This window comes from Condylostylus longicornis, unplaced genomic scaffold (assembly GCF_029603195.1).
Source record: "Condylostylus longicornis isolate FDR11 unplaced genomic scaffold, ASM2960319v2 ptg000127l, whole genome shotgun sequence".
Classification (NCBI taxonomy): Eukaryota; Metazoa; Arthropoda; class Insecta; order Diptera; family Dolichopodidae; genus Condylostylus; species Condylostylus longicornis.
Genome location: NW_026578095.1, coordinates 279,766 through 292,524, shown reverse-complemented (window position 1 = coordinate 292,524; position 12,759 = coordinate 279,766). Strand labels below are relative to the sequence as shown.

General features: G+C 28.2%; 1 protein-coding gene across 1 annotated transcript in view; it reads right to left on the bottom strand.

Moving 5' to 3' along the window:
- Positions 1 to 12,759, bottom strand: part of LOC129614925 (uncharacterized protein DDB_G0283357) — a 248,793-nt gene that overhangs the window by 150,630 nt on the left and 85,404 nt on the right. Inside the window, exon 3 of the mRNA XM_055529882.1 lies at positions 6,611 to 6,808. Within this exon, the coding sequence (XP_055385857.1) occupies positions 6,611 to 6,808 (198 nt within the window). The remainder of the gene's footprint in view (positions 1 to 6,610; positions 6,809 to 12,759) is intronic.

Sequence of the window (12,759 nt, the reverse complement as noted above, 5' to 3'; positions counted from 1 at the left end):
AATTGGTACTAACTAAACGTGATTAAAATTAATAATGACGTCTTTCATAAACGTAGAATAACCCTAATTTGTGAGTTTGTAAATCAATTGTATTATAAGGACTATAATTGTTAAACTTTCCTCCGAAATGCTCAACCATTTCTAGACCGTTCAGAAAATTTAATATGCATACAACTACTGCTTATAATTTGAGAATTATTTCTAGATGATTAGTTAATATCAATGTGATTGCACTTAGAATTTATAACAGGTTGTCCTAAACTGATAGGGGTATTAAAGTGTTGTCGATGTTTCCCAAATGTATTAGATTCTGGTTGATACAGTTTCATTACGATTTTATAAAAATTGGTTAATAATAAAATCATAAATTGCATATTGTCCAACTATAACTCTTAATACCCAGAAATGGATTTTAGCTTAACTAAAAGTGAATTATAGCTTCTCTTTGTTCTATTCTAATCTTTTGGATTGATTGATTAAATTTTTAACATTGATTAGTAAACACATAATATTACACTATTGTATTTTTTATTTTTGATATTAAAATTAATTGAATTGTTCCCAACACAATTTAATTTATGTAATTACATTAACAGATCGTTCGTCACGTTTTGTCCACTACTTAACAATAGAACTATTTTAACAATTTCATTTTGTATATAGCAGTTGTAATCTAAGTTTATTCTTATGAAATTACTTGTAAATATTATACAACATACAAAATAAAATAAAGATGAATTAAGATGTATGATGTACGAGTATGTGATGTAGATGGATGTTATTGGATTGAAAAAAAAATGCAATAGGTAGGTAATGTGTTGAAACAAATGTGTACAATAAGTAGGTTATGTGTTGTCAACAAATTTTGCATATCGAGTTTTCGGTGGGAATACACTTCTTCATGGTTGAAAAGTGAAAATAAACTACTTTTTAGCAATAGGTCGATCTGTCGGTCTGTGTTTCCTCGCGTGTATCTCAAGTTCGGCTGAACCGATTTTGATGAAATTTTATATGTAAGTTTATTTTGACCATGGCACGGATGGATCAACTTTTGGGATATATCAGGCCTTGGGAACTGGACTTTTTTGCGGGCCTATTTTACATTTTTGATCATTTTGAAGAAAGTATTTTTAAAGAAAACATTTACTTGAAATTTCATATGTAAGTTTTTCATATTTACGTGAATCCTAATAATTTTGCAAAAAATCAGAGGTCAGCGACTGGACGTTTACTATGGGCCAAATATACATTTTTGCGTATAAAACCAAAAATAGTCAACTGATTTCTTGAAATTTAATATTTAAATTCGAGGTGTTAAGGCATTGAATCTATAAGTTTTTTTGGAAAGATCAGTGCTCGGAAACTGAGGTGGGGGCCCATTTTACATTTTTTGCCGTATCTTGGGATCAATGGAATTTCTTGAAATTTCATATTTGACCTCTTGTTGTTACCATAAGTTATAGCACAAAATGAAACTACCTAAGAGCCAAATTCACTTTTTTCTAGTAATGTTAACCAAAAGCTTATTAGTGTCCTTAAAATTGTAAAGAAGTGTTTAAAACGCATTTTAATAACCTTCTGGAATACTTTTACTAATCTAAACAATATGCGTTGCGGTCGGTTATGTACTGACCACATCAGATTTTTTTATTTATATACTTATTTACGTGAAATTGCTGTCATGTTTTGTGTTCTTTCTAATCAGAAATACAATAATATAGTTTCTTCTTCAAGAGTAGTCATTTATTTTTCATAAAACATGTTTTTCTTTCTCTTTTGTTTTGATAGAAGCGCAACCGTTTATAAATTTATGTTAATTTATAAATTTTTGTATACATTCGGACATTTACATATATTAAAATAAATTCTTATTTTGGTGTGAAGAACAGTGTTGAAATAAATAATATTTTAATACCAAATTAAGCATAATGGAACTTAGTTCTGAATTGTATTTTTTTTAGAAAATATGTTAAGCGTATTTTCAGCAAAAAAAAACGTTTGAAACAACTTTGAAAAGAAAAATCTTTAAGGTTTTATATTTGTTTTGAAAAAATATCTCAGCCACTGAAATATTGAGAGAAAAGAATTTACAAATGTAAAAATTACTTTAAGTTTCACATTTTAGAGATTTTCTGAAAATGGATGTTTTTTCGTCGATATGCTTTTAAATATAAAGTAATATTCTGATAAAAGCTACAAATCATAAAAATTCTTATAACCATTTATTGCAGATTGCGAAAATATTTTATTAACAACTCAAAATAACAAAAAACAAAACAAATAAGATATTTAAACGAGAAGAAATCTGTGATACCCATACAAATTTGTTGTACTATGTGCGAGTGAATACGCCATAGCTGATTATGACAGAGACTATGACTTTAAGTTGCCGCATTACTATAATAACTTTTGCAAAATTTGTGTACTGTATTTTCAATATTTTCTAAAATATTTACAAACTAAATATTAAAGTTGTATGGCAGCTACCACAAAAAAAAAATTTCAACAATTTTTAACACACATAAAAGCCCTAATAATACACGTGTTTTCATGAAATTTCTATATTATAACTCCAATAACTTCTAAGATAATGCGAAATAACTTTTGGAGTGGCGTGGCGGCTTCCAGAAGGAGCCAACCAATTTCAACAACTTTTGTCAAACATTTTGGCCCTGATAATGTATTCGATTTTGCAAAATTTCAATACCACAGCGTTTATAGTTTCTGAGATATGGCCAAATAAATTTGAAAGTTGTATGTCAGGTATCTGAATCTGTAGTTCGATCATAACCAATTTGAATAGGGTTATGGCGTTTATTATAATAAACGTTTTAAAGTTAGTTTATAATAAAGTTTTTGAAAATTTGATGAACTTGGCTCAATTAGTTTTTGAGTAATCACTGGGACACATGGACATATGGATATACAAAATTAAATTGACTCAGAATTCGACGCTGATCAAAAACATATACTTTAGTCTATATCTCAGACCATTATTTCTTAGTGTTACAAACCGTAAGCAAATTTAGTATACCCTTTGAACAGCATAGAAAACAGACAGCATAGTTGAGCATGGAAATGACAAAATGATCGTTCAAACTAACCGTTATCTAGAAAACCGTATATTTTCAAATTTTTGATATCATTTTCTTCTGGAATGTTAGTTGTAGAGGTATGAAATTGTGATACAACTTATATATTAAGAATAATGGTTTATCTTGTTGGAAAAAAAATTTATTTAACCTTCATCGCCCCCTAAAGTCATCACCGCTCGAAATTTTGCAAAAATTTGTATTAAATTTTTATAAATGCAGAAAGCTGATGTCATCAAAAAACCATAATAACTTGCCATAATCTACGAAATTTACCCTTGAATTCGAGCATTATATTAACGACAATTTAAATTTTCGGCAACTTCAATTTTTTTTGTCTCGTCATAAATGTATGCAAGTTTAAAATATTTTGGTATATGAATGAAAGTAGTTTAAACAAGTTGTCCTAAACAAGTTGTTTTCACAAAATAAAACTCAAATCTTAAGTGATAAATGTATACTATAGAATAGCACATAGTCTTATTATTAGAGTCTAATAGTTGAACCCGGAAAAAATTTTTTAGAAATGTAATTTATAGAAAATTACGTAGTTATACGTAACAATAAATAAATTAGATATGTATGTAGATATTTTTACTTTGCCAATTCTTATTTCACCTTCAAATTTCATATGCTTTCGCAGCTTTCGGTCTACGTTTTCTTGTTTCTTCTTATACTATATGGGACATCAAACAAATTTAAATCGACTTACGATAATTGAATACCGTTATTATTCGGAAATTTCTCAGGATTATCAAATTAATAAAAATAGAATTTGCTTAAATATAGCGATGTAAGTTAAACACATTATTAAAAACTTCATGTTAAGGTCGCCTGGCCACGGTAGTTTACAAAAGTAAAAAAAAGTATATAAAGTGATCCTGCATATAACGTATTACGTACTAAACGTAATTCTTAATTCAAAAATTTCATACTAAATAATTGGTTAAGCTACAGTATGGTAAATGTTTCAGAAACAACATTTTCTTAAAATTAGATTATAATCTTACTGAATCTATGTGATACTTTTACATTGCCTTGGTGTACGACAGTCTAATTTTTATTTCTGTCTTTTATTTTTATTGTAATATGTATATAATATTGTTGTAAAATTGCAATTTAGGGTTGCATGAGTGTTGTAAAAATTTCTACGGTGAATAATACGTCCTTTGGGAAGTGATAATAATTTCAATTATTTGTTTATACATATGTATATATGTATATACATTATTTTTATTTTATACAAAAATAAAACAATTAATTATTTCAGTTACAATGATTAAATTGTTGTTTTTTTATTTTTTAATTTAATGAAGAATAGAAATCAGTTCTATTCAAAAAGTAATAAAAAAGGATATTATAAGATTTTATTTAATTTTTACCGACCGTATTGTATACAATAGGTAGGTTATGTGATGGCAACAAATTTTGCATATCGAGTTTTCGGTGGGGACGCACTTCTCCATGGTAGAGAAGTGAAAATAAACTACTTAACTTGCCGGTCTGTGGGTGGACGCCGCGTGTATCTCAAGTTCGGCTGAACCGATTTTAATGAAATTTTATATGTAGGTTTTTTTTTGACCATGGCACGGATTGATCAACTTTTGGGATATACCAGGCCTAGGGAGCTGCACTTCTTAGCGGACCTGTTTTATATTTTTGATCATTATGAAAAAAATATTCTACAGATTTACTTGAAATTTTAATGGTAAGCTTCATTCGACCACACGCGAAACCTCCTAACTTTTGAAAGAAAACAAGTGTCAGCAACTGGATTTTACTGTGGGCCAAATATACATTTTTGAAATAATTAACCAATTTCATTGAAATTTAATATTTAAATTCTTCGTATTATGGAAATGCGAGGCCTCGGAAACTGATCCGAGGCCCGATTTTAAATTTTTCCCATATCTACGGAACGAACTGATGGAATTTCTTGAAATTTGATATTTGAGTTCAGATTGTTACCGAAACTAACTGGTGAGCATTTCAGATAATTCGGGTAGCACAAAGCGAAACTCTTCTAAGAGCCAAATTTACATTTTTCTAGGTATTAACTACAAGCTTACTAGTGTTAACTATAAGCTTACTAATGCCCTAAAAATCGGAAAGAAGTATTTAACAGGCACTTTTATAATACTCTGTAACACTTTCACTTAACTAGACAATACATCCTGTGGTCGGTTATGTGCTGACCACATCAGATTTTTTTTCTATAGTGTAAAATTTTACATAATAAAAAATATGTTTTGATACTCGACATTTTGACATTTTACTGTTTTTATGTTTTTGTTTATGTTTTTTTAAAATGCAATTCGTTCAGGAAAATAAAATTAATTTTCAATATGTTCATATAATTTGCGAGGAATACCACTCCATAAATTTATTTTGTTACACACAAAGATTTAGAATGTTTTTAAGTTTGCTTGTTTGTGTATGCATATATGATTGACGATTAGACCTAGATATTGATTTTCACATCGTTTTATGGAGCTATAAAAATGCTAATATTTCATTACATACCTAAGCAAAGTTCTTTGGTACAACTTCGGACTGTAGCGAGTACATGGTTTCAGATAATGAGTTCATACTTTGCGACGTAATGCCAAAAGTACAAAGGCTTTCAAATGTAAAAACTTAAAAATTTTAAAAGCATGTATCTCTTCAATCAATGACGTTCATAAGATTTTCCATAAGCCAAATTAAAGGCTCAAAATCCTTCATCATGTTTCTGCAGAAAAAAAAATAATACCGTTACACGGTCTTTTTTGAAAAAATTAATATTGAATTTGCGAAATAATGTATCTTTTTTTCGAATTTTTTCAAATTTTTAACTAAAATATAACAGTTCTTTAACACAGTTCAACAAAAGATTAAAAATCAATCCCATTAAAAACGAGAATAGATATAATTGACTGCGTTCAACTCCAGCCATATAATTTTTTGCTGGAAATTATTTGCCACCTTATGCAAAACACGCTGTATATTATCAAATCGACTCACCGAAAATTGTTTAAGAAACGCTTATTTAAGAACATAGAGCTGGAAACTTTAAATTTTCGTACAGCTACGTACATATTTTTACTGCACGCTGATCAAAATTCAAAATGAGGAAGAAGGGCCATTGCAATTGATGGGTTTTACTAAAAATTTACGAAATATGGTCGCCCGGTTTAAAATGTTTGTTAGATTTCTGTTACACAATTTTCAATGAGCATCGAACATCCTAAGGTTTTTTAATCTTTTAGACTTCAGTTAACTTAAATAGACTGGTACTTTGTTTGTTAAATTTAATTTTAAGCTTCTTGGCCACCTTACTGGTTAAGATATAATCTCACGGATTTAACTATTTATTATAAAAAAGTATCGAAAATTGGAATTTTTAAAGAAAATAAAATTTACAATTCAACATTGTAAAAACAATAGTAGTTTGAAATAAGTTTTGAATAAATGTCAATTATTTAAAAATACAATCATGTGCATAAATGAAAGTAATATATTCGTTTTATTTCACTTACCTATTTATTGATGAAACACTCGGTACATTATCCTGAGAACATATACCCTCAGCTAATAGTCTATCACGTATTTCCCATGCAAACATGGTTGGATTTTCTCGCTTATAATTCGCAATTGCATCAACAACCGGTGGAGTTGCTACTTTTGGTTTTGAACCGCCTATAACACCAGCTTTAAAACTGCCAGTCTCATAATACCTAAATACAAAAACAATTTTTTTTTATTTTTTTATAATATAGTTTAATATTTCATGTTAATAATTCTAATATTTTAAATGTAATATATATGATTTTCAGATAACAAGAAGAGGTCATTCAGATAACAGAAAAAGAGAGTGTAATCTAATGTAATGTTGAAATGGCGAGATACAGGTGGAAAGATAGACAGTTATTCCTTTCAAGTTATTTAACGATGGTAATGCATACTTTATTGTATGCAGAATTATTTATGGTATCCAGTTAAGATTTCAAGGATATTTAACGAAAGTACTGCACACTGTACGCACTCCACTCGTTAAATATCCTATGTTGATTAAACATAATGGATAGTGTATATCCCTTCTCTCTGAATGCAGTTCATTAAGCAAGGCCTTACATGTACGATTAATTTTAAATAAATGGGAAAACCTTTTTTCAGCTGCAACGAGTTTTTTTTTTGACAAATGAAACTTTAATTTTCAATAGCTTTTGCAAACAACAATTTTTCTGTTGTGAAATGAATAAAAATGGGTAATTCAAGTATTTCAGTATCCAGAATTTTGGAATTCACGAAAAAACTGAAATCATACCAAATAAAAAATTACAAAGTATGTATAGAGAATATTGCACTGCAATTATAGAATTTGTATAGCTAAACACACATTCTTTCATTTGCTAATTCTTTATGCCGTTATACAAAATTGCCGCATCATCCATAGCTCTTCAAAAAACCATGAAAGAATTCGTGAGTCATATACGTATAACACATTTATATAACGTGAATACATCTGACTTACTAACTAAATGTATGCATTTTTAAAACTTTATACTTATGTACATATACCTATTATTTTTATTTATTTTTATTTTATTTTACTTTATTTTCAGTAGAGCAATAATAGCTCGTATAGAGTATATGTTTTAACAATTTACAGTATATTAAATTTATGTAAATAATATCAAGTTAAACTGTCAATATTCAGATGATAGAAAAATGATAATCATAGTAAATTGTAATATATAAATTATGTAGTAACAAATTCAAAATTTAAAAAAGAAAAAATATGCCTATAGTATATTTATTTATAATTCCATCACAAATTTCACAAATAGCTATGTACTCAGTCTTAATTCATTATATCAAAATAGCAATGAGAAATCAAATATAATAACAATAGAAGAAAGAAAGTGCAAAAGAAAAAAAAAATATATATATATACATATATGTATACAATCGTATATGTTATATAATATAAATATTCAAAATTATCAGTATTTCTCCATTAACATATTCTTGCATTTTTGTTTAAACTGGTTTCTATTTAGCTGTTTTACATGAGCAGGTAGATCATTGTATGCTTTAATTGCTGTTTTCATTATTGATTCTAAACCATTCAAATTTTTAGTGATAGCAAACCGTAAGTGACTAGCATATCTAGTTGGATAATCATGTATTTGATTACTACTTACAATAATTGAATTTGATTTAATAAGATTTGCGTTCATGTTGTAAATTTGAAGCATCTGCATTAGGTTCTTTTGGTCTTCAATTTTTAGAATGTTAAATTTACGGTGCAGTTCATTCGTAGGCGTTCTCCAATTTAACTCAAATAGGTTCTTTGATGCTTTGTTTTGTGTTCTTTGCAGCATGTCAATATTTTTCACAAAAGTGTTACCCCATATACCTAACCCGTATGTTAGAGTGCTATGAAAAATGCTATAGAATACAGCCATCTTTTTCTCATACGGAATTCGTTTCCCCAGGCTTCTAAACATACCTGCTATTTTACTTGTTTTCAATTTCAGCTCTTTTGTATGTTCATTCCAGGTCATCTCTTCATCTATAACAACTCCAAGATATTTATATTTGTTTACTTTTTCTATTTTGTGTCCCCTATATCTAATTTCTAAGGTTTCAGATTTACTTTTTATCAGCATGTATTTGGTTTTTAACGGATTGACACTTAGTTTATGTGAGCACATCCAGTGCTCAATTAACCTCAAATCCGAGCTGATTACGTTTTGTAGTTCTGCATAGCTTATTCCCTTATAGATTATAACTAGATCATCGGCATATAAATATGATTTACCCTTTAATTTTATTGATGTAAAGTTACTGATGTAACACGAGAACAGCGTCGGACCTAAAGAACTACCCTGAATTACTCCATAGTCAATCTTCCTAGTTTTACTTTTTATTGCATCACATTCAGTATATTGTCTTCTATTTTCAAAGTAATTTGCAAACCACATTAACTCCCTGCCTGTAATTCCACATTCGTATAAGATTTTTAACAGTATTTTACGATCCACTGAATCAAACGCCTTAGTTAAATCAAAGAATACCAATCCAACCTTGTAGTTATTGCTAATTGAGTCTTGAATTTCAGTGATAACATCAAATAAGGCCGCATTAGTATTAGAGTTCTTAGTAAATCCGTATTGTCTATCGCAAATCAAGTTGTTATTGGTTAAATATTTTGTTATCTGTGTGTTTACAAACGTTTCTAATATTTTCCTGAAGATAGAAGACAGCGAGATCGGTCTGAAATTATTAACATCATTTTTATCTCCAGATTTATATATAGGTATAACTTTTGTAATTTTGAGTGCACCTGGCACCATACTTTCATTAATAGATGTGTTAATAAGTTCGGTTATAGGTTTAACTAATTCATTCCTACATGTTTTAACTAAATTATTCGATATTCCGTCACATCCTGCACTGTTTGTATTTGACAAAGATCCAATTAATTCCAATGTTTTTTTTTCTGTGATGTATTCAAATCTAAATCTACTGGTTGTTTTTATTCTGGGGTAGTAATTAACCGAATCAAAGTTATTAGCCATTTCTTTTCCAATAGTGCTGTATAAATAATTAAATCTATTAATTTTTTTTGTTTTATCCTTTATATTTTTGCACCCGTTGTAGAATTCATTTTCTTTTTCAATAATAATATCATCATTAATTACTTCCTTTATAGTTTTCCAAATTTTTTGTGGGTTATTCAAACATTTAGAAAATTTCTTACTATCGTATTCTTTTTGTTTTTTTCTTTTAGTAGCAGTGAATTTATTCAGCCAGTACCTATATTTGTTTTTATTCATTTCATTATCTTCGTTTTGTAACAGCTTTTTATGCCAATAATTCTTTTTTTTTATCAATTCTCTGCATTCATTATCTATAAATGGCTTACTATAAATTTTGTTTTTATTATTATTTTTCATAGTACTTTTGATGGATGTGTTTTCTTTTATCAAATTTGTTAATTTTTCTACTATATTTCCATATATGTCAACGGCAGCACTAGATGAGAAATCAATGTTACTTAGAGCCAGCTGTTTTTTTATTTCAGTGACGTTTATTTTTTTAATTACCTTGACATTGTTTTCTTTGTTTACTTTCATCACCTGATTAAGTTCTAATAAGAAAATATTGTGATCTGATAAATTTGAATTAATCATATTTATAATAATTTTTTGTGATAATGTTATTTTTAATGTTATTTTTAAGTACATGATCAATACAAGTTCCTGATGAAGGTCTAGTTGGAAGTATGTTACAGAACTTATAACCATTGGATAGAATTATATTACGATACATATTGGTGAAATTGTCATCTTCATTAAGTATATTGAAATTGAAATCACCTAATATAATTGAATTTTTTTTATTTATGTTTTCTAGATAATTATCAAGAACGTTTAGGAAGTTTTCTACATTTTGCTTATCATTTATTGGTGGTCTATAAACTGCAGTAAGATATAGTGGATTTGAGGCGCACATGATTGAGAGTGAAAGAATATTGTTAATATTGTCATTATAAGAATTGAGAATTTTATAATCGAGTGAATTTCTAATAAAAATTCCAATTCCACCACCTCTGCGCTTCTTTCTACATACGAATATTTTTTTATAGTGTTTAATATTTATTAAATCAATTTCATCTTCTAAAACCCATGTTTCAGTGAAAATAATTACGTGAATAGTTTCATTTATACAATCCAGGATATATTTAATGTCATCTAATTTATTTTTTATGCTTCTAACATTAACATAGAAAATCTTGAAACTTTTGCGATTTTCAAATTTTACACTTTCTACTTCATCTGTTAGCATAAATTTTGCATTGGTTGGTAGAGTTAAATCTAATTCATTATTTCTCATTAATAAAATTGAAATCTTTATCTGTTAGAATCTTTTTAATTTTACTTTTTTCACTTATTCTAATATACACTCTACCATGTTTTACCCATGCAAATTTTACTGCACCCCTCCTTTTAAGATCTCTTGCTTTTTTAAATAGAAAACTGTAATACTTGGTTAGCTTTTCATTAATATAAACTGTTCCTGAATTAAAACCAGACGGATTCTGAACAATTTTATCTGATGTAATTTTTTTGGTTCTTTTTGCTTTAAGAATTCTTTCTTTGATTTCAATATTTTTTACTTTAAAAACTATTTTAGGAGGCTCACCTGAATTTGTTGATTGGTGCGGCTCTAGATAAGCATTCTTTATGTCATCTGACTTTAATTCAACGTTCAGTTCATTTAATACCTTTGACACTATAATGACTGGGTCAGTATCGTTGTTAATGTTAATTCCTGATATTTCTAAGACTTTCGAATACTTTTCTTGGTTATTGTTTTCGATTGTGATAGTGTTTTTTTCGATTTCCGATCTAAGTATTTCATTTTCATTTCTCAAAACAATATTTTCATCAATAATTGTATCCATTGTTTGCTTAAACACTTGTACTACTTTTTGTAGTTCAGACAATTTATTTTCAATGATGCTTAATTTTTTTAGATCTGAAAGTTTACTTTCATGTGATGTTAGTTGCACAATAATTTTATCCAACTTTTGGGAGAAGTGGTTGTTATTTGCATCAATTTCTGAAGTACTGGCAACAGGTAGGCTCGGTGTCGAAGTTAGTCCGATCGATTTCCTTTTCTGCCGCTTTTCATGGCACAAATCGCAAAGCCAAAATTTGTCCATATTTTGTTGGATATCATAGTATTCTTCAATTGATGTTCCTCCGCATGTGTGATGAAACCATTTCTGACAATCACCATCACATTTTATTATTTTATCCTTTTTATTATTTAAAATTTTTTTACATTTCCCACAATTTATTTTACTAGCCATTTTGACAGTTTGACAGTTCCTTTCGATTTATGTAAAAAAAAACACACACAGATATAAAATACACCAAACGTTTTTGTGGAAAGAAAACTAGAATAAAGACATACATTATATCGGCATATATTGACATAAATAGCATCCAATATTCGTTTTTAGCACTTTTCCAAAATTTTTTTGAAAAAAAGTGCTTATTTAAAATTCTAAGAAAATATCGTAATTTTTCGGATCTAACAATCTGCTCTTCAAAAGGGGCACCATAATATTAGAGTTTTACCTACCAAGTCGATTTCAGACAATATCACATTATGATACCACAATATCACATATAAATAACAAGAGTAAAGAGAGACGTTTTAACATGTTAAATTGAAATGATTCTTACTTAATTTTGGAACCACTACCACTCAACTTTTAATAAAAAAAACTTTATCTACATAAGCTACTTTGAAGTTCCAAAGCACTTGGCTACGATAAAGTTTTTTTTCACAAAAACTCATTTGTATTTGTTTACACGAAACATCAAAACGTCAGTTCGTGTTAATATTTTGTTTTGTAGGTACCTAAAAATAAAACGCAGTCGAAAAATTTATTACAGACTAACAACTAATTATTATCGAAATGTTAAACAACAAGTAAAAACGTTTCAGTCGGTATGAACCGATTGAATTATACCCTGCACCTTTCATTGTTGTATAGCAATTATTCAAACCTGTGAAACCATTCTATAGAAATATGTTCAGTTATAGAGCGATATGTATGATCTATAACTGAACATACAACTATCAAGTTTCGTGAATCTGACTT